At 37.4% G+C, this 23,201-nt stretch overlaps 1 protein-coding gene across 5 annotated transcripts in view; it reads left to right on the top strand.

Moving 5' to 3' along the window:
* Positions 1-23,201, top strand: part of TEX15 (testis expressed 15, meiosis and synapsis associated) — a 65,610-nt gene that overhangs the window by 21,614 nt on the left and 20,795 nt on the right. For 2 of the 5 annotated variants that reach the window (XM_058171128.1, XM_058171129.1), the window contains 4 exons: positions 1,030-1,192; positions 5,812-11,648; positions 15,535-15,596; positions 19,760-21,548. In XM_058171128.1, the coding sequence (XP_058027111.1) occupies positions 1,030-1,192; positions 5,812-11,648; positions 15,535-15,596; positions 19,760-20,822 (7,125 nt within the window). In that variant the 3' untranslated portion in view covers positions 20,823-21,548. Of the gene's footprint in view, positions 1-1,029; positions 1,193-5,811; positions 11,649-13,434; positions 15,480-15,534; positions 15,597-19,759; positions 21,549-23,201 lie in introns of those variants that run through there. The other 3 variants (XM_058171131.1, XM_058171130.1, XM_058171132.1) reach the window with 2 other exon arrangements.

Here is a 23,201-nt window from a genome sequence, read left to right as displayed (position 1 = left end):
TTACAGGTTGTCCATGACTTAAAACCACAATTGAGCCTGGAATTTTGGTCCTAAATCATTGCAGTCGCACATTGAGTCACCACATGGCCAGATTCGATTTTATGACCATTTTTAGACTGTCATGAAGGGAGTTACGGTGTGGCCGTAAATCTGAATCCAACTTATCCAACATGCATTTTTTGCCAGAAAATGGCAAAAAATGTCACAAATTGAAATCATGTGTCCATGGATACTGCAACCAGTCATAAATGCAAGCCAGTTTCCAAGCACCTGAAATATGTTCATGTAACCATAAGGATGGTAGGGCAGTCATAATTCTTCAAGGAAGGGTCCTTCCACAAAGCAGGGACTACAGCAGAAAAGACCCAAATTTCTGCCAGTCGACACTTTTTGGCTGACAGGATCTGCAGCATGCCCATATTGAGCTGCTGGATCGAACTGGATTCAGTTGTCTGCTTCTGCAAAAAAGCAAGAAACTATATATACTGTATGGAGCAGTACATGTAAGAGAGGATGAATATTGTCACAGATCTGATAGATGAAGGGGGATTTTTAATTCTGCTTCACTTCTGAGATGTTATTAAATATTCTACAGACATTTTATCCTGAATTTCCTAAATCTTCAGCAAATAATTTTATATTAAAACTAGAAACATGTGATACAAATTGTCATATTAGATCAGGCCTGGCATCCCATATTAGATCAAATTGGTGGCCCACGGGCTGGATATGGCCCGCGCGGGCCATTCCTACCCCGGCTCCACAAAGGCAAAAAACGTCACGATCCGACCCGCGGCATGATCAAGATTGACACTCCTATATTAGATATTTTAATATTTTTACAAAACAATACATTTTGCACCTAGTTTGTATGATACTTTTTATAAGAGAGATGTGCTGCAACATATTAAAAGTTTTACCCCTCATTTTGTTGATATTTGATCACAATGTGGTCACTATTTTTGTCTTTGTTTAAAGTTAATTATCCATGTACTTACTTTTATGTTCTTACAATACTTCCATTCACAGATATATTTTTATGAATATAATGAACATTCAAAACCTGTGGATAAGCCTAGGCAATGTCTTCCATATGCTGTAATACATGTAAACTCTGTTAATCAGAAGGGAGGGGCTGATTCCTTCCTAACATCTTTGAAGTGCAAACTTAAAAGATTACCCAAGCACACTGGTAAGCTTTCTTGAGCTTTTATGTTAATTCTATTGTATTCCCCCTTGATTCTGTTCAGTTTTTCATGTTATAGACATTGTTTCATGTCTTCTTCTTCTTAGCTTCTGCATTTAACTTTAAAAAATCAGTATTTTTTTAAACTTGGTAAAGTTGTATAGACTTCATGCTAGCTGGGGAATTCTGAAATTGAAGTCCACACATCTTAAAGTTGCCAAGTTTGACAAAACACTGCAGCAGATTTAAAGCAGAGACATGTGTTTGGAGCACTTTGTTACCATCTACTGGTCATACAGATTTTTATAGCACATTTCTGATTGTCATTTGATGGGTGCGTGCATTAGTTACAGGCTGGATATCCAACTCAGCTGTGGTTTCTTTAGTCATGGCTTAAAAAATAAAGTTGGTAATAGTATTTGAGTCTTAAGCTACAATGCCAAAACTGAACAAATCAACATATGGTTTAACATAATGTGTATGAATAAGATCACCAGCAGAGTTCCCAAAATCTTCTGTCCATTTCATTGTCTAGTTGTTCTCACTTGCTGCAGCCCAGTCTGCTTTTTCACTACTTTCCTGCTTCTCTACCCTTGTCTCATCTTTCTTCCTGCCAACAAGGTAACAGCTTTTTCTGTAATATGAAAAAAAAAACCCATTCTGCTTTTTTTGCCTCCTTGATTTCTTTGAATTGTGTTTCAGTTGATTTGAATTCTGAATAAATATAGACACACATGCCCTTTAAAAACTGCTGTTTTCTCTCACATTTCTATTCGTCTCTGGCCTTTTTCCCCTTCTGCTCATTTGTTTCCGATTTTTCCAGAGGTTAGTCATCCAGTGATAATCAACCAAAAATAGAACTGGATGAATACAATTTAATAAGATGTTTCTATTTCTTATAGTTTTATATCTGCATAACAATGCAAAAGGAGGTGCAGGTTTACACAAATGAAATGTGCAGCTTCTAATTTTGTTTAACTAAGTCTTTCTGAGTTGTAATTTCTGGCCAGCAAATTTCTCTTTTCAGATTTAAATACTCCTTCCTCACTACAGTGCTCTTGAAATTGTTCATTTATGGGTTTCTGAACAACCTGCACTCTTTTTCTCCCATCTTAATATTAAAAAGCAGCAGCTGGATTCACATAATTATGATTTGTTTGATTTTTGTTTGATTTTCTTCATCTGAGCTCAGCTAGTTAACTCAGTTTGTTAAACTGTGGTTTTAGGCATAGGCATGCAGTACAAGCCATGATAATATAACATTTTATTTATTATTACATTTATTTGCCATCCATCTCACAGTCTGACACAAGATGAGTAATTTACATATATCATGGCAACATTAAGTCATTTACATTGTGTGCAAAGTGATGTGAAAAGGCAAATGATATCTTTTGTTCCCATATCTCCTTCCCTCAGAGATAATTATGGCTTAGTCAGATGTGTAAATCCAATCAAAGTATTAAAAATGTTTTTTTTGCAATTGTACTTGAAACTTTAAAAAAAAAAGATACTTGCTAGTTTGGTACTGGACAACCATTTATGCTGATGGATTTACTGGACAACCATTTATGCTGATGGCACAACCTGGACTGGCCAGCAAGAAAAAGGGAGTATATAATGCGGAGACTAGAGACTGCATAAGTGGAAGGAAATAAATCCTCAAGGGACAGCTTTGGCAAAAGTATGACATTGAGATCCCAAACCCTCACCCGGCTTCTTACTGCTGTCTTTAGAACTACTGTTCTTTTTTTATCCTAAATCAAGCCATTCTATACCCTCAGCACAGGATCAGACTTTTTAAAAAGACTTTCTAAAATAAATTTGCTGATCGGACACTAGTTAGGTCTTTTTCAAAGACCTACCTAGTGGCACTGAGGGTGGCGAGGCGTTCTTACGCCTCCTCCCTCATTGCGTCGGCAGATAACCGCCCGGCCGCCCTGTTTCGGGTGACCCGTTCCCTTCTTCATCAGGGGGGACGGGATGACCCCTTACAGGGACGTGCCGAGGAGTTTAGCGGTTATCTATACGATAAAATCGCTCAGCTTCGGGATAGCTTGGACCAAGATTGCGATGATCCAGATGAGATGACTGAGGCTCGTCTTGTTGATGTGGTTTGGGATGAGTTTGATTCTGTGGCTCCCGAGGACATGGACAGGTTGCTGGGGAGGCTGCATGCCACTACATGTTTACTGGACCCGTGCCCCTCCTGGCTGGTGCTGGCCACTCAGGATGTGACACGAGGCTGGCTCCGGGGTATTATAAATGCTTCTTTGATGGAGGGGGTCTTTCCCGCCACCTTGAAAGAGGCGGTGGTGAGACCCCTCCTCAAGAAGCCTTCCCTGGACCCAGCTATTTTGGGTAATTATCGTCCAGTCTCCAACCTTCGCTTTGTGGCGAAGGTTGTAGAGAGTGTGGTGGCACGGCAGTTCCCTCAGTACCTGGAGGAAGCTGTCTATCTAGACCCGTTCCAGTCCGGCTTCCGGCCCGGGTATAGCACGGAGACAGCTTTGGTCGCGTTGGTGGATGACCTCTGGAGGGCCAGGGATAGGGGTTGTTCCTCTGCCCTGGTCCTGTTGGATCTCTCATCGGCTTTTGATACCATCGACCATGGTATCCTGCTGCGCCGGTTGGAGGGGTTGGGAGTGGGAGGCACCGTTTATCGGTGGTTCTCCTCCTACCTCTCCGACCGGTCGCAGACGGTGTTGACAGGGGGGCAGAGATCGGCCGCAAGGCGCCTCACTTGTGGGGTGCCGCAGGGGTCGATTCTCTCGCCTCTCCTGTTCAACATCTACATGAAGCCGTTGGGCGAGGTCATCAGTGGCTTTGGGGTGAGTTATCATCTGTACGCTGATGATACCCAGCTGTACTTTTCCACCCCAGGCCACCCCAGCGAAGCTGTCGAAGTGCTGTCCCGTTGTTTGGAGGCCGTGCGGGTGTGGATGGGGAGAAACAGACTCAGACTCAATCCATCCAAGACGGAGTGGCTGTGGATGCCGGCATCCCGCACAGTCAGCTGCAACCGCGGCTGACTGTTGGGGGCGAGTCACTGGCCCCAACGGAAAGGGTGCGCAACTTGGGCGTTCTCCTGGATGAACGGCTGTCGTTTGAAGATCACTTGACGGCCGTCTCCAGGAGAGCTTTTTACCAGGTCCGCCTGGTCCGCCAGTTGCGCCCCTTTCTTGACCGGGATGCCTTATGCACGGTCACTCATGCTCTCGCTACTGACTGGATTATTGCAATGCTCTCACATGGGGCTACCCTGAAGTGTACCCGAGACTGCAGTTAGTCCAGAATGCAGCTGCGGGTGATTGAGGGAGCACCGCTTGCTCCCGGTAACACCACTCCTGCGCAGTCTGCACTGGCTACCTGTGGTCTTCCGGGTGCGCTTCAAGGTTTTGGTTACCACCTTCAAAGCGCTCCATGGCTTAGGGCCCGGGTACTTACGGGACCGCCTGCTGTTTCCACATGCCTCCCATCGACCCGTACGCTCTCACAGAGAGGGTCTTCTCAGGGTGCCGTCCGCCAAGCAATGTCGGCTGGCGGCCCCCAGGGGAAGGTCCTTCTCTGTGGGAGCACCTACTCTCTGGAACGAACTTCCCCCCGGTTTACGCCAATTGCCTGACCTTCGGACCTTCCGCCGGGAACTGAAAACTTATTTATTTATACAAGCGGGACTGGCCTGATTTTTTAAATTTTAAATTTAAATTTTAAACTTTTAATGGTAATTTTATTGGGTATTTTTATGGTCAATCGACGGTTTTAATTTGGCCTTTTATTGAATAAGTTTTTTAATTGTTATTTTAATATGTATATTAATTGTTTTAAATGAAGGCTGTACACTGCCCTGAGTCCTTCGGGAGAAGGGCGGTATAGAAGTTTGATAAATAAATAAATAAATAAATAAATAAATAAATAAATAAATAAATAAATTTTCAATGGTCTGTTCCATTTGCTACCATTAAAAAGGTACTGTGCTGCTATGTTTTCCCCAACCCGGTAGATTTTTGACAGAAGGAAAAAGATGTGAGAAATGTTGAGAAAGCATAAAAAGGCTACAAATACGAGCTTCCACTCCAATAAGATTCTGAGGGTCATTCTGTAATAAAACTCTTGGCTGGAAGTGGTCAAGAGTTTTTAATGTTATGCTCAGAAAGTATTGCTAGATTTGCCTCTTTATGTCACTGCCCTTTGAAAAAATAGAAAAATAGCAAGAAATCATACAGTAAATGCTGCTACAGAAATTTGCTATGCCTCTAAGTTTTTTAATCCTACTGGTCAGTCTTCATTTTTTGATAATACAACTTGTTCTATCTTTGGATTTATATAAAATTGTTTGCAAGCCAAACTGAGTTTGTGGAAAATTTCCCCTTAGAATAACTGTTTACTGAAACTTAAGAAACATAGATATAAGTTTGCTTCCTAAAGTTACATTGGCTTAGCAGTTAGAATATTCCTGGGTATTTTAGCTATTGTAAAAACTTGATGAATGGTTAGAAAGACCGCATTAGCACATCACCTATCAAGTAGTCAAAAATAACTATCTATTTGGTAAAAATACGTTTTTTTCTCCCTTAGATAAAATACTATAACCTTCAAAAATCATATCTCTCTTTCATTAACAGGAGGAGTTATCCCTCTGGAAAACTGTACACGTGTGACAAGGATAGGTAAAAGCCAACTCATCTACGAACATTTCAGAAAACCATTAGAAACGTATGTATCTGGAGAAGTTTCTTCTTTTTCTAAAAGCCTACAGAACTGGAATGATTCTGAAGACAACAATCACTGTGAAAAAAAGAAACACAAGCCAGCTACAAGATGGGATTTAACACAAACGAAAGCAAATATTCCATGTAAATCTGGTATGGAAGCCAGTAGAAGTATCAGAGGTGAACATGTGGGGGATAATAACACTAGTTTAAAAATAAATCCGGAAGATTTTTCTGACTGGGAAATTGGCTCGAGTACTGTAACTACTTCAAGGTTAATTAAAGATCCAAGATTAACAAGAAGAGAACAGAATGTGTTAAAGCAAAATGAAGAACTTACTATGAAACCATCTTTTTGTAATGACACCAGTATAAGCACATGCAAACTAAGTCCTGACAATGTAACATCTAGCAAAGACAAGAAGCACAGTCAAAGGGAAATAGATAGCCAGTTTCAAGGGGATAATATTTTTCCTTCTGAAATAGAGCATTCTATTCAACTTGACACCAAATGTGCTACAAACAATTGTACTTCATCAAAAGCAAAGGATTGTGGTAATACTTCTCAGTCTGCCTGCTGTAAAAAAGTGTATGCTTATGAATGGCCTTCAAATGAAATCACATCAGAGAATTTTGAACAAAATAAGCGTCAAGCTCTGAAAATTTTAAATCTAAAATCTAAAAATTCCAACTTGTCTGAAAACAATCAAAAAGATAAGCAAAAATGTTCAGCATCTGAAAAAGCAAATAACTCCCTAGATAATGATTATACAATAAACAGTATCAAAGAAAAATCTTCCAAAAGAATTAGCAATATAGAAAACCTCGGGTATCATCCTTCTGATACCTGTATAACTGATACTGTTGTAAGAGGCCTTAGTGAAAAAAGTATGTGTCTTTCCAAGCCAGAATTGTTAGGCACAAATAATTTTGCGGATAGGATATGTATTTCCTTATTTACTGAAGGACAAAAAAACTGTGAAGCAAACCACACAGAGGAAACATGCTTTAATGAAATACATGTAAACCAATTAAAGGAGAAGGTTCCATGTGAACAAGAAGGCCAAAAATATAAATCTGCAACAGAAACTGCGTTTAAAAATGCAACAGAAAGCTCTGCAAGAAAAAAGCAAGAACCTGATAAGGTTTTGAAGAAATTGACAGATAATACCAACAATTATGTAGAAACATCAAAAAATTCAGATAGTTTAGATTTAGAAAGCACAGATTTTGTTTTTAACTTGAATCTTCAAAGAAGCTCATTAATAGAAATGGAGCTAATGAACACAGAACATTGCAAAGAGAAGTTTGAAGAATTGCAAACATTGCCTACTAAAAATAATGACTTGACAGATCATGAGAAAGTAAATCACACAGTGTTACTCACATCAGTTCCTATATCTTTGGGGAATATGGGAAATACAGAAATCAACAAACAGTTTGAAAATATATCTTCAAATGCCAGTTCTGATAGCTTTTGTAGTCACGTTCCTGAAATATTTGGGCAAGATTTAGAGATGAAAAGTGATAATGCCCACAGCTTAGACATTTGTGGTGAAAATGTACTAGAAGAGTGTAAGAAAGGTCTCTCAGTGTGGCACAAGCCATGTAATCATGGAAATATTAGTGAAGAGAATGTCTATTATTATTTACAAACACGTTTAGATTGGGATAATCTGTTTGGCAAAACTGGCTCAAACGTAAACCTTTCAAAAAATCCAACTTTGAAGACGAATAAAGATAATTCTTTATATAGGGAGAAATCTGGGGAGGAAAAAGGAACTGAGTTATTGAATACATTTCCATGCCCTGATTTACAAATTACAATAACCAATATAGTTCAGTCAAAATTAGAAACTAAAATGGAAAAATGTACAACTAAATCTTCAGCACCCAAAAAATGTATTAAGTGGTCAAGAGGGGGAAAAAAGAAAAAATACGCAAAGGGACAGCAAAATTCCAAACAGTATCACAAAAAGAAAGAACTCAACATACGGTCTTCACCCCAGATTTCTTCACTATCCAAGGGACGGTATAAAAAACCTGAGCAGTCTGAAAAACACATTAAAAATATTTTAAGTGCCCTTGACAACACTGAAGCATTGCTATGCAAAACCAAATGCCCATCTCAAAAAATAATTGGTGCAATGTTTCAGCTAAGAAAAGCTCGAAAAAGTGTTCAGAGTTTAAAAACAGTGACAAAAGCTGGAAGAAAAACTCCAGGTAGTGTATTCTCCAAAGGAGAAAACATTTTACCGAATGGTATCTTAGTGTTAGATTCTTTTGAAACATCAGATTGCAGTACAGATATATCTTTTAGCAGCGATTGTGCGAAAAATAAAGCAATAAAAACAGTCTCTGAAAAAAATGCTATCTCAGATACTACAGAAATTAAAAGCATAGAGCCACTTAGCACTGAGCCTTTCATATGCAACAAGAAGAGATTTGCTGGGGAAGGCCTTTTTGAAAATAGACAAGAAAAGATTCAAGAGAATATAATTACAGCCATGGAAAACAAGCGCACTTTGAGTTCTGACACGAATAGCTGTAGAAGCAAAACAGATGGAAATCAGTTTAACCCTATGACAAGAAAGGAATTAACTGTCTGTCAAAAAAGGCAAACAAATGATGATAAAACGTTCAAATCTCATGTAAAGATGAGTACTGTTAAAATTGCTACAGCAATTCAACCAACTTTTGAATCTGCTGCAAAAATAAATGTGTTTGGGTCAGATATTGTTTCTGCACCTTGTCCCAATTTGAAAAAAGTAAGCAATGACAAAGAAACTGTGGAAATATCTGCATTACAGGAAGAAAACATGATTTTGAGTGCTGGAAAGTGTCATGCTTCATTGGCAAGTTGGCCTTTAACAGAAGAGAACCTTAAGGCTAAAACCTCTGTGGAAAACCATAGCAACAGGTCATTGTCATTAAAAACAAACAATTCATCAAACAAAAATATAGGTATAAATTGCTTTGAAATCCCAGCAGGATCCTCCAGTAGACAGAAGCAAAAACTAGATTCTCATTGTAAACAGGCTTTTTCAGAATCAGAACATTCCTGCCTTAATACATTTAGTCAAACAACTGAACAGGAAATATATACTGCAGAGAATAGGCATTGTAAACCATCGAGCAAGTCAGTTGAACACCAAGGAAATACTAACAAAATACCATCTAGTGATGATCTGCTATCTCCTATATCCTTCGAAGATAATACTTTATGCCAATCATCTCATCATTGTGTACTACAGAAACTTGTAGAGGAAAATGTAAAGGAAAGAGAACTATCAGAAACCATGATTGACTCTGCAACTGAAAGACTAGATATAATCCATGACACTCCTCTGAAGTCATTAAATAATTTAGATTTAAGGCAGAAAAACTTGAAACAAATAAATGATACCATACTTAGGGAATCCACATGCAGACAGACTTCCTCAGGCAGTGCTTCTAACTATGACCAGTTTCATTTTAATTCTCCACTAACTGCAGTTTATCATGTCATGCCTGATAAAACAAACCAACCCTTCACTAGCACCAAGGCCAAGCAAAAAGAACACTATTTTTCAAGCATGTCTTCTGATCATTGCAGCGATTTCAGGAATCACATTGAACTTTCCAAAGTAGGAATCAGTTTAAAATCCTGTGATTTCAGCTCTAAAATATCAGAGATCTTACAAAAGGCAGATAAAACTTCATCTCTGAATATACTGCACGAACAGGTTTCATATTGCAAAAGTGCTCTTCCTTTGTTCATTACGGCTTTTGAAAAAAAGCAAGGTTGTTCTTTTGAGCATGCTTTGATTTCTAGGGAAATACTTGGAAGCTCTAATGGAAATATGCAAGCGAGTCAGAAACTAAAACCTTGTGCTATAGAAGCATTAGTTGAGCTGCAAATTATAATGGAAACGATGGAGTTTATAGAGAATAAGAAAAGGTTTTTAAAAGGTGAGCCAACTTTCCGAAGTTTGCTTTGGTATGATGATTCACTGCATAGTGAACTGTTTGGTGGGCATTCAGGTTATCAACAGCAATCAAATTTATATCCTGCTTTTCAGATGAGATTAAAATACAATGCCCTTAATGAATTACAAATCTACCACAAGCAGTTAATGGAAGCTTTTGAAAACACTATAGCTGAGAATAATTCTTATTATTGCCTGTTGAAATTTAGGCGAGAAATAGAGGAATGTGAATCAGTAATGAAACAGATTTCCAATTTATCTGATTTTTTTTTATCTGTGCCTTTCACTTGTGGAGCTAACTTTGGAGATTCTATAGAAGACCTAGAAAATTCAAGAAAAAGTACAATGGATTTAATAAATATATCTAAAAGCCTTCCAGGCATGAATTTGAGTGCTGAAAAAGATAATCATCTCTGGATTATTATTGAGATTATTGGTAAAAAAACAGAATTTGTAAAAACGTGTACCAATGAAGAGTTTAATCTTAAAACTTCATTATTTGGTCTGGAACATGTATTTTTTGATGCTGCTAAAAATCTTGTTTGGCGAGAAAGAAATACATCTTTAAATAACAATTCAAAGAATACGAAAGAAGTGCTCCAAATATATGAAATTGCTGTGGCTAAGCTCTTTGATATTTATGAGCGTATGATGGAAGATTCTGGATGTGGAAATGATGTTAATAGAACTTTTGGAGGATATACTGAGAAATGTGCAGAAGAATCTTGTAACTGTAAAGATGTTTGCTCTCAAGACAGTGCAGATTGCTTCATTGGAAAATCTCTAACTTTACAAGATAGTTGTAATATAAGTGAAATCTTGGATGAAGCACAGTCTGCCGATATTGAAAGACTGCAACAGCTCATGGGCAAATGTATAGTGCAGATGGAAATGCTGAAAAAGTATTTTCAGATTTTACAAGAAGAGGATATAACCATATTGATAACCCAAGAAAATATATTGAACTTCATGAAGACTGGAGGAATTAATCCTGTCATCCTGAAGCCGGAAGCTGTTGAAGTATATACTGAATTGGCAATGATGTATGAAACTATTTTTTTCCTTAAAAACTCAATAGCGAAACAAGGAGATAATCCGCGATTTCGTAGTTTACTGTGGTTTGATTTATCACTTCTACCTGAACTTTTCCAGTGCCAAGAAAAAATGGCTTTCCTGTCTTATCGGAAAGAAAAGCTTTTAGAAACAGTGGAGGCTTCCGTCTTTGAACTTCAGGAGGAGTTGAACATTATTTATGACTATACAGAAGCCTTAAATTGCTCATATGCGGTTCATATTCTCACAAGAGAATTTGCGGAATTTTCAGAAACAAGAAAAATGTTGGGAACATCCAAGTCTCCTGTCTCCATGTGTGTAGATTTGGTGCCATATGCTATTGCTTTAAATTATGGAAGTACCGTTTCTGAATTAGACTGTAACTATAACCAGTTTTCTTTACTTCTTAAGAAATTGATGTTGTCCAAAAAGAAGGATTTAGGAAAAATGGCTCACGTTATGAAGGTGATGAAAACCATTGCACATATGAAGTTTGTCTGTTCTGAACAGGGGAAATCACCTCTTCCTGTGGTTATACATCAAATGCTTAAAAACTGGAGAAAAACTTGTCGGTTGAAACGGCAGCTTGTAGGAACACGGTTGGATCACAGTGACCAAAATCTTCAGGCTTCCCAAACCCTAAATAAAAGACCATTTAATGTAACTTTAGAAGACGAGCCCAGCCCATCAGAAGAAAAGATTGATGTCTCACATAACAAAAAGAAAAAGGTAATGTCATCAAAAACCTTCTCTAAATGGTGCTTTGTATAGTCACTTATTTATTTATTCAATTTACATGTCACCCATTTCCCTCATAGGGCAACTTTGGGTGGCTTACAGAACATGATATGCGAACTTAAATCATGTATTATGTAAATGATAGATGAAACATTTTAACAAGCAATGAGATTGGTGATAGTGTACTTTTTGGAGTGTCTTTTCTATCCTACATATTATTGTATTTAACAACTTTCAGATATAATTTGGAGGTACAGTATTTTCCATTATTTGAGTCTTAATAAACGGCGCAGTGGTTAGAGTGCAATACTGCAGGCTACCTCTGCTGACTGCTGGCTGCCTGCAGTTTGGCAGTTCAGATCTCACCAGGATCAAGGCTGACTCAGCCTTCCATCCTTCCGAGGTCAGTAAAATGAGGACCCAGATTGTTGGGGGCAATATGCTGACTCTGTAAAACCACTCAGAGAGGGCTGGAAAGCACTGGAAAGCTGTATATACCATATTTTTCGGAGTATGTAAGATGCATACCCTAAAAGTGGGTGAACATTTAGGTGGGGTTTATACACTGAACGTAGCCCTGCCCACCCACTGGCCTCTGCCTCCCAGCAATTTACCTCCTTGCTGCAAGAAGCAAGAAGAAACAGCCCATTTCAGCTTCAGCACAGCCTAATTACCACAAGTGGATTGTCCTTGGATCGGCCTCCAACTCTCAGCTGTTTCAGGCTTCAGGGATTGCCATTGCCCATTGCTGTGTGGGCCTCTGCTGCTTGCTGCAAGGAACTAAATTGCTCGAAGCAGACTTTTTTCCTTGTGCTAATCAAGCTATGCTGAAAACGAAAATGAAAGTAAAGGAGGCTATTTGCTGCCACCTGGCAAAATTGTTGGGAGGCAGAGGCAGATTTCTTTTTCTTGTTTTCCTCACCAAAAAAGGTATACTTTTGTATTGGTCTGGTCTGTTATTTGAGAGTAAGGAGGCTTATAAATTTAATAAATAATAATAATAATAACTGCATAGAAATATTTGGGTGATTCTGATTTACTTTCCTTGACAATTCCTGCTTTGTACATAATTCCATTCTTGAACTTAGAAGTAATGTACCAAGCACTGCACATTATTTGCATTAATATAAAAAGACTAAACAAGGAAAACTCTGCTTTACAATCTCAAAGTTTCATAAATGGAATAGTACAGGCAGTCCTCAATTTACAACAGTCCATTTAGTGATCGTTCAAAGTTACAACAGCACTAAAAAAAAGTGACATGGCATTATAGCATCCCCATGGTCATGTGATCAAAATTCAGCCACTTGGCAACTGATTCAGATTTATGATGGTTGCAGTGTTATAGGACCAAATGATCACCTTGTGCAACCTTCCAACAAGCTAAGTCAATGGGGAAGCCAGATTCACTTAACAACTAACTTAACAACTGCCATGATTCATTTAATCGCTGTGGCAAGAAAGGTCATAAAATGGGGCAAAACTCACTTAACAACTGTCTCCTTAACAACAGAAATTTTGGGCTCAAGTGTAATAGTTTGAGGACTACCTGTGTATATGGATTTGATTTTAAAACACCAGATGATTTTTCCTTTTAATTTTGTGTACCAGTAAGTAAAATGTCTTAAGTCTCAAAAGTTTGCTTTAATGACTACTTGCATACTTTCAGACTAGAATTAATCTATTGTACGATTAGTGATATACAGATTGAAATAAACCATTCCCAGAATGTTTGGGGATGCACATCACAGCATTTCCTTCCAACTTTCTTCTCCAGGACCCTAGATCTTGTTTTACGGCAGAGAAAGAAATGGAAAGACAGTCCCACTGATATTGACAGAGCAACTGCTTGTCATTAGAAAATGGAGGCATAACTACATCAAGATTGAGTCAGCCCCATCCTTTCAGTACTCGTGACTTTTCAAGATAGTGAGCTATTAAAGAAAATTATGGAAAACCTGTTGTCATTGTTCCTTGTAAACTGCTTTATTGGAATGCTTGAGCACTTGTAATTGGATTGCATAAACTCAGTGTTCCCTTATCTGCAGCTGCTGCTTTTTCAGGAATGCTACTCTTTCTATTAAAGAGTCACTATTAGTATATACAGGACACTTTCTAATCCATGTATATTTTGCCACTAAACTACTTTATTAGCAAGAAGTTTCAGGAAGATTATCACAAAGAGTAAATACAAGTCTGGTTTTTTTTAATCATTTCAGTTAATGTGGATTTTGTAGAGAAGGAAATAAAAATATGTAACTAATGATCTGGAATGTTATTAGTTTCTGTTGTTTATATCTTGCCTTTCAATCCTGTGGCCTCATCAGTCCCAAACTGAGATTTCTATTCAACTTTAAAAAAGCAGATAAAATAAGCAAATAAGGTAAAATAAGCAAATCTGAACCAAGAATCAGCATAGTAGTTAAGACACCAGTCTAGAAAGCAGGAGACCATGAGTTCATGTCCCACCTAAGGCATGAAAGCCAGCTGGGTGACTTTGGGCCAGTCATTCTCTTTCTCAGCCCAAGCCACCTCATAGGGTTATTGTTATGGGGAAAATAGGAGGAGGAAGGTATGTTGGATATGTTCACTGCCTTGAGTTATTTGTAAAAATAATAAGGGCAAAATACAAATAAATAAAATATCCAGGTAAAGCAAGAAGTAAGACAATGAAACTTAAAAGATTAGTTGTGTATAGAAGTTCTAATATACCAAAGTGAACTGTAGTTAGGATCCCCAGAGTATTATATCATGGCTAATTATATCTGTCTATTGAACAAAGTCTCTGATTATTGCACTAGGCAGGCAAAGATTGTCCCATTATCCATACAGTATTCCAAATCATTTTTGATTTCACTGATAATGGCTAATTTTTTGAATTGGAGCAGTGAAACCAATGAAGGGAGACAAATGATTCTCTAGAACAGAGATGGACAAGTTTCAGATTTTTAAGATTATACTAGGTACGCTAAATAGAAAAACAGGATTATTTCTGTTATTATTCATTATTTCTGCTTAACAACAGAAATTTTAAGTATTTTAAAGCATACCCTGTAGTAGTAAACCTTATGTCTACACACCTTGCCTAAATCCTTGACTTCTATAACTCGAGAATACTGTTTTGAGATTCTGAGAAATCCTTTCTTTGTTCTATCTTAGAGAATATGCTTTCCAGAGGCATCAAGCTACATCCATAATTTTCAGAATGGCAGTTTTGGAATTCAATTAGACTGAAAAAAGTTGATACTTTTCCCCCTTTTTTTTCCTCAGAAATTCTACACATTCCTTGAAATAAGTTGTTTAGATTTCTTTGTTTTGAGGTAATTTATGTTAGACCTACAATTACCATACTAAGAATGGTTCCCAGCATTCTCTGTGAAGTGAAAAGCATTGTGGCTTTATTTTCAGTTACATAGGTTTCTTGTTATAATTCATTCCCACTATCTTTTACTGGCTCTATTTCCATCCATATGCAGCATATGCACAGATTTTCTTAATTGTCCTGACCCTGGAAATTGTACTGCCAACGTTCTATATAAACATTTGTTAACATCCATTTTTAATCCTGAATAGGTTTCCCAAAGGTGAGACCCTAGAATGTGTTTTGTTTTTTTAATTTTACCATTAATTTTGTATCAGCGCTTCCTTTTACTCATGATACAATTTAGAATTTCCTTAATCACACAATATCGCCAATTATTACAGCTTTTATGTTAAAGAACTTGTTAACTGCTGTGAAGATGTGTTATTGCAACTCCAGGAAAAACAAATGCTACAAACTTAGTTTGCAGCACAAATAAGCGTATGCGGAGCATTGGTAAAACAAAAACACATAACATATTTAATTCAGTTTATATTGATATTTTTAATCTCTTAGGTAGATGCTTCATTGATGACAACTTCCAAGATAGATGAAAAAGAAGCCAACAGAAACATGAGGTATACATAATAAATATAAATATTGATTTAATACAAAAAAACAGCTGGTGCATTTGTTCACATATTTTATTATTTCACTTTTAAACTTTTGTTCAAAAAATGTGCTTGGATAAGACTGAAGTCCAACAATACGTCAACAGATTTTTCTTCCTGCTGCAGCCTTTTTATTTCCTTCCCTCTTCCACCTTTGCATGGGAATAAAAATCGCCAGTTTGATAGATGAATTTCATTAGTGAAAATTGCATTGTACTAGGAATCTTGGTATTAGTTCCCAATAAGTTATTTTTATTCCACTTTATAGTATAAAATTCCTAACATAAATGGGTGATTCACAAATACATGCCAGATGGTTGGAGGAGAAAATAAAGAGATTACTGACCTTCTATGTTAAGCCATTGCACCATTTAAAACATACAGACAGTAGTTCTTTATTTTAAAACTCACATTTAGGATTTTTTTCAAATTTTACCATTATTGTATAATCTTAAATATTCTTTATTTTTGGGTGGCATGTTAAGCATGTAGCTATAGCAAATTTTGCTGTATTTATTATTCTCTTTCAATCTAGCTTCAAAACTAGTTCTAGAGCTAAAATGATCTTCAATACTCTCAATAATGACTTATACTGGGGAAAATCAATCTGTGATTTGTTTAACTTCCTGATGGTGTTCACTTACATCAACCATAATGCTGATATCCCTGAGCAATGCCCATTACAATTTGTGTTTTACCGTAAGAAACATCTGAATTGATGCTTGTGGTTTGGTTTCTTGAAATCCTCCATGGTTCTGTTGTCTCCTTTATCAAATCTAGATGAAGCTTCTGGAATGTAGCCATAAATTTGGAATATGGTGTCAGCAATCTGTATCCATCTCTCCTCCTCGGGAGCTTCCAAAGAAGTAATGGGCAAATTAAATCATTACCTGGAAGCTGTGAAGTATTAGAAAAATGCTTATAAATAAATTAAACTTAATCCTAAAAATTTGTAGGCAATGCTTGGTTGCTTTCTGTCAAGGCATAGAGGTTCTCAGGCATCCTAGTCATGGTTAGCCCAAAAGTGCTTTCAAAAAGGCAACTGGACTTTCTTCATTTTTCTTGAAGACTTAACACTCTAGAGCAGTGACGGCTAACCTTTTCGGCACCGAGTGCTGAAACTGGAGCCCAGAAGAGAGCAGCTGTCTGGTGCACAAGTGTGCTGGACCAGTTGTCCAGCGCACATGCGTGTGACCAAACCTGGAAGGGCAGCTGGCGACAGCGTGCATGCCCACAGAGAGGGCTCTGCGTGCCACCTCTGGTATGGATGCCATAGGTTCGCCATCACAGCCCTAGAGTGTTAATAACTGGCTGACTACAAACAGTATAGATCTTTTCCATTTCCCACCAGTTAGAGCTGAAGAAGCTTCTTGTATGAGAAGTGAAATGTCTTCAAGAAAATTAAAGAAAGTCCAGTTGCCTTTTTGAAAGTACCTTTGGGTCAAGGCATTATGTTACACTGTATGCAGAGTTCATTCCCTTAAGAGCTAGGGTTACTGTTTGGTTTTATTGTAGAACAATGTGGGTAAGCCAGTAGTGCTATATTTTGCAGTCTTGGCTACTTTATTATCTTCATAAAAAGAAACAGAATAAGAGTGCTGTACAAATAATCTGATCATACTGAAGTTTGTTTACGTTTATTTTTTCTTTATGGAGCAGAATGAGATCTACTCTGTTGATCATGGTGTACCAGTATTATATATTGATTGCTATCCTTTTCCACAAACCAGCTCAAGGGAAATGTACACACAACAAATTCAAAATGTAATTTGTTTAATACAATGTGCGAATTCAGTCAGTATAGTTTATAAATGATGGTATGGTAGATTGTGTTCTTTTCCCTAATGGCAGCCCTGTAGAATTCCCTGTCTTGGAATATTTAGTAATCTATTTCACTTCGCACTTCAAACAGACAAGGAGTAAGAGGATAGGAGTACGAAGTTGCTTTTCTTGCCATTTGAGTTTCCCCAGAAAAAGGCTTGTAACTGACCAGCTATCTTAGCGATTGCCTCACAGAAGTTATAGAATATAAGCTATAAAGAGTGTAAAACAGATGATTGCAAAATACTCTTTGTGTCTTTGCTTTTAGAGGCTGAGTTGTATATATTCTAGAGTTCTGACATGGGGGAATGGGGTTCTTCCAACTCCTGTTCCCATTTCTGGAAAAGCATTTGGCTATCCTGCTGCTAAAAATTCCAATTTCCTTTGAGTCCTCCTGAGTCCAACATTTCCTCATGAAAAGATTCTTTAGAGACAGTCCTTACAGCGGGATTTGTTTCTGTATTTGATTTTTTTTCTTTTTGAATTTTATTGATTAGTATTTATTTATTTATTGCATTTTTATCCCACCTTTATTCCTTTATAAGTAACTCAAAGTGAAATACATGACACATACATTTTAAAAAATATTATATTGCACAAATTGTAAAAGTTCCAAATAAGTATGGGAATAATTAGCAATATGAAAAAGGAGAGTGCTAAATATTAGGTAGTGAACTATGTCTAAGATGCATTTGGGGTGTACTAAATTTATTTATTATTAATTTGTATTTATTTCTTATTTAGGAGAGCCGCTTTAGTGTAGTGGTTGAGGCATCAGGGTAGAAACCAGGAGACTGCAATTTCTAGTCATGCCTTAGCTATGTAGTCAATTGGATAATCCTGTGCCAGTCTCCTATCTAAGCACTGGGAAGCAAGCAAGGGCAAATACTTACAAAATCTTACAAAGCAAATTGCAAGAACTACTCCAGGCAGTCACCAAGAGTCAACACTTACTTAAAGGCATAAAAAAACATTCTGAAAACTGTTAATTTTTACATCTTCACCTGTTTTTGTTTTTGTTTTGATTTATGATATAGTTAAATAGTGCAGTAGTATTTAAAATTGAATTTATACATGATATAGTTTATTTTGCTTTGGCTTAAGTTGTACAGTCTCAACCAATTGCAATTTATTCAGCAAACCATAAAACAAACAAGAGTATATAGTCAGTTTAAGATCATGAAACAAAATATTCTTTGAGTCTGCTGAACTTCAACACTCAAATTTCTTAAAATCCTTTGTTAAAGATTCCTTGTCCATACACCAGTGCTGGCTAACTTTTTTGGCACCAAGTGCCAAACGCGGGCACAGACACCCATAATGCAATGCATGAGTGACCTCCCCCCAGCGACCCCCATGTATGCATGTGTGCACCCCCTGTGTGCACCCCCCCATCCATGCATGCCCCCGAGGTGCGCCCACGCATGTGCGCCCAGTCCCCACACATGCGCATGTGAGCCTGCGCATGCACGGCAGAGACCCAAAAACCAGCTGGCCGGTGGGAGGCCCGTGCACATGCACAGCAAAGCTGAGCTGGGGTAACGGCTTGCGTGCCCGCAGAGAGAGCTGTCTGCCACCTGTGGCACGCGTACCATAGGTTCACCATCATGGTTATATACCACACCTATTTTTTGTTCTCCAATCTAAACTAGAATAAAAATTGGTATATTGCACTTTAAGCAAAATCTTCACATTATTTTTACTACCATATTATTTAGTTTTTGTACACCTACATGAAAAAGCAATGATCTTTGAGAAGGATTACAGAACAGCTAGCCAAAATATTTTTAAAGTTTACTTTAAAAATACTTCAGATGGTTTTTACTTTTAACTTATTTTTAATAATCATGTTTCTGTTTTCATAAGATATAAAGGTGTTATCTTCACAAAATGAGTGATGAAAACATGACTGTAATAATTTAAAGATCTCTCGGAATGGGATTTCATGTACTATATGTACACATGCTTACAGCAAGGAATGTGTGCTGATTATGGTTACATGTATGAGGCTCAGACCTTAATATTTATAGTCAAAATTTAAAAAGCAACTTATATAGACCTGATATTCACTACTTTAATGCCTCATTCTGGGTTCATAAATATAAATATGACAGCAGGTTTGATGAATTCCAGAAAACCCTATAGTTTTAATGTGTTGTATTGAATTCTTTTCTTCATAGAACTTCTGAGACATTTGGAGAATTGAGAAACTGATTTTACAATGAAGGATATTTTAACATTCCATCCTTTTGATATTGTAAAAATTTCTTCAAAAAATTTAGGAAATTAATCTGATGTTTGTTTTGCAGAAACAATGGAAAGTGTAAATCCTCAGAAGGTGAAGGACCACAGTTAAAAACTCCACTGGAAACCCATTATAGAAACAATAGGAATTTGAGAGAGAGAAAACCAATCACATTTTCACAGTTAAAAAATGCTTATCCCTGTGAACTTATTCACGCTTCACCAAATACCTCAGAACTCAAATTGAATAATGCAGATGCATTTTTAATTGAGCAAAATTTACAGGATCTAAAAAATGTCAAAGAGGGAAGAAATGCCAGTCAGTATGCAAAAGAACATGATGAATATTTCTTTTCATCCTATAGTGATGTAAATAAATGTATACCTGTATCGCCAGTGAAAGTTCAAAGAACTCCTGAAGAAGCTATTAGCTCAGTGGAAAAATTAGGTGAAGGTGATTTTCTATTGGCCACAAAAAATGCACAGCAAAACTTAAAATTTGGTGGTTTTCAAAATCATTCAAATGTAGAGTCTGAATGCAGCATGGATATCAGTTTATCCCCAGACAATAGTGCAAATAGTGAAAAATGTGAAATTCCCAAATACCCACCCCCATATAACTCAGAATCCTCAGTGGTGACAGAATTAAATAAATTAATGGAACAGCAAAGTTTCCAATCTGAACATTTCAGTAACAATATCCAAAATTCTGATGAATGGTCTGCTATTAGTCAAAATGAATATTTTGAGGGAGCATCTATGTACATTTATAGGACTGCCTATCCTTACTATTCCTGGTACTTCTATCAAACTAGTAATTCCCATTTGGTGACTCAGACTTACCAAGAATTAAATTCCTATGAAATATATCCACTAAATCCTGCAGTGTCTGCAACTGTATGTACAGTGAATACTGCATACTCCGGTAGGTTTCACACAGAGACTGTTAGTCACTTTGATGTTAGAGAATCACAAAGTTTTAATATTGCACAGGCCTATCCAATGCATGAGTACTTCAGTTCTATAGCAGCTTATCCATATAGTTATCAGCAGCAGCAAACTCGGTATGAAGTAAATTGGCCTTTGTCGCATACTGTTTTTCCATATCCATCCACTATTGGTTGGTGAAACAATACCATTTCAATAAATACTAAATCACCAATATTTCTGAAGGTGATATATTTTTTTTTATAAAAAAGTTTTATTTTTACATTCATATGAATGACAGTTAATGGTTGTCAGTATCTTTTTGTCCGACAAAGATAAAATTCAGTTAGTTTCAGTTATAACACAGGGATGGTGAATTGCTTTTGAGCTTTTTAGGTTTCTTCTTACATATTAACACAGCCATGACAGTATGGAAGAAATAATACCAACTCAATATATTTGTTAAATTTATTTGTCGCCTGTCTCACCATGGCGCTATTCTGGGTGGCTTAAAAACAATCAAAAGGAAGAAATGAGTCAGGTCCTATAGATCATTATTGAGACACTGCCGTTCTGGTGGGGAGGGAGCCTGGAGGCATTCCTCAGTTTATTACCACCTTTCTGGTGCCAATCGAACCTCTGCTTTGATTTACCTTCCTGGGAACAAGAGTGAGGGAGGACCATCTGTTTTGTCTCAGCTCCGGAGCCTACAGCGAACAACGATGCTGAGAATAGCTGCTTATCACCTTCTCAGCCTGCAATTCTCAAAGTATCTTCCTACCTGCGGATTGGCTTATTTGACACAGGACTGAGGGGAGGGGTCTCTTAAGTGTTTTATATAACGGAATTGTGGAGGAATCCTCAGATCCTGCTTTCTTTGTTTTGCTATCACTTTTCCTCAATAAAAGTTTCCTTTTGAAATGTCAATTGTTTCAAGAGTTCTACTTTCTTGAGCGGAGAGGAGAGGCAAGTCCTTACAAAATGAAGAATGTAAACAGAAATAAAATAATAGAACAATAAAATAATCAATGAAAAAGAACAAATACAATGGGTATACAACAATATGATAGTCCTAATATATGAATGGTTACAAGGACCATTTCCCAGCAATTATTTCAAAACCAGACAAACCTCATTTATGAGTCTTCAACTAGGAACCGCATTTGATACCTCCAGTTTACTATTCTGAATCCATCTTGCAATGTTAATAAAGCATCTGCAGGGGAGGGGAGGAGACTAATAATATATTTATTAATTCTGCTCCAGTATTTTGCTCTACATATTTGTATTTAACCTTCTTTCCATAAATCGGGGGGGAAAAATCAGGATCTGAGAGAGTAGCCTGATAACTAGAGAAAAAAAATAACCTACACCCATCATTTTGATTGTCTCAGCAATACAGGCTTGAAAATGCAACAGATTTACTAATGTAGCACATAATTCTGCTCTTAAAATCTATCCCTGTGACTTTAATGTCTCATTTGTTATGAGATGAATTGCAAATGTTCTTTCATTTAACTAAAATATTAGCCATAGGATGAGAGAAACATAGAAATGAAGGCAGAATCCAGCATTAGGTAAGTTTGTTTTGCACTGAAATGCTTATAGAATCTTTAAAGAATTTTCTGTAATACAATACTCTAGACCACTGCTACACAACACTAAAAGATGCCTATCGGTCTTTACCACGTGCAGCTGTAGGACACTCTGATCATTGCATGATTCACCTTGTACCTGCTTACAGGCAAAGACTTAAAGCCATAAAACCAATAATTAAATCAGTGAAAACCTGGACGGAGGAATCAGAATTAAAGCTACAGGCATGTTTTGACTGCACTGATTGGAATATTTTTAAAGATACCTCTGCAGACCTGGATGAACTCACAGATACTGTAACATCATATGTCAGCTTCTGTGAAGACCTATGTGTACCTACAAGGAACTTGCGAATACACAGTAATAACAAACCTTGGTCTACACCTAAACTTAAGCAGCTACAACATTCCAAAGAGGAAGCCTACAGAAAAGGTGATAAAATGCTTTACAATCAGGCCAGAAATGCACTAACAAGGAAGATAAGAGCAGCAAAAAGAAGCTACTCTGAAAAGCTAAAGAATCAATTTTCAGCAAATGAATCAGCAAACATGTGGAAAACTCTTAAAAATATCACCGGCTATGGCAAACCTCCTTCCCAGGCTGAAGGTAATCAACAACTGGCAGATGACCTGAATGAGTTTTACTGCAGGTTTGAAAGGAAACTACAGCCACCTATCTCCACAACCCCCATCTCAGACACACCAACAACAGCCAAGCCTCCTACAACTGACCCCATTTCATTGGGTTCACAACTCCTAGTGATCACAGAAAAGGAAGTGCAGGACCTATTTCACAGACAAAAGCCAGGAAAAGCTCCAGGCCCAGACAAGATAACTCCTTCTTGCTTAAAAGTCTGTGCTGACCAATTGGCCCCCCATCTTCACCCATATTTTCAATAAATCACTAGAGATGTGCTATGTTCCTTCTTGCTTCAAACGCTCTACCATCATTCCAGTGCCGAAGAAGCCCACCATCAAGGAACTG

Source organism: Ahaetulla prasina, chromosome 2 (assembly GCF_028640845.1).
Source record: "Ahaetulla prasina isolate Xishuangbanna chromosome 2, ASM2864084v1, whole genome shotgun sequence".
In the NCBI taxonomy this organism is placed as follows: Eukaryota; Metazoa; Chordata; class Lepidosauria; order Squamata; family Colubridae; genus Ahaetulla; species Ahaetulla prasina.
Note: the sequence above shows the minus strand (reverse complement) of the source record. Positions and strands in the feature narration are given on the sequence as shown.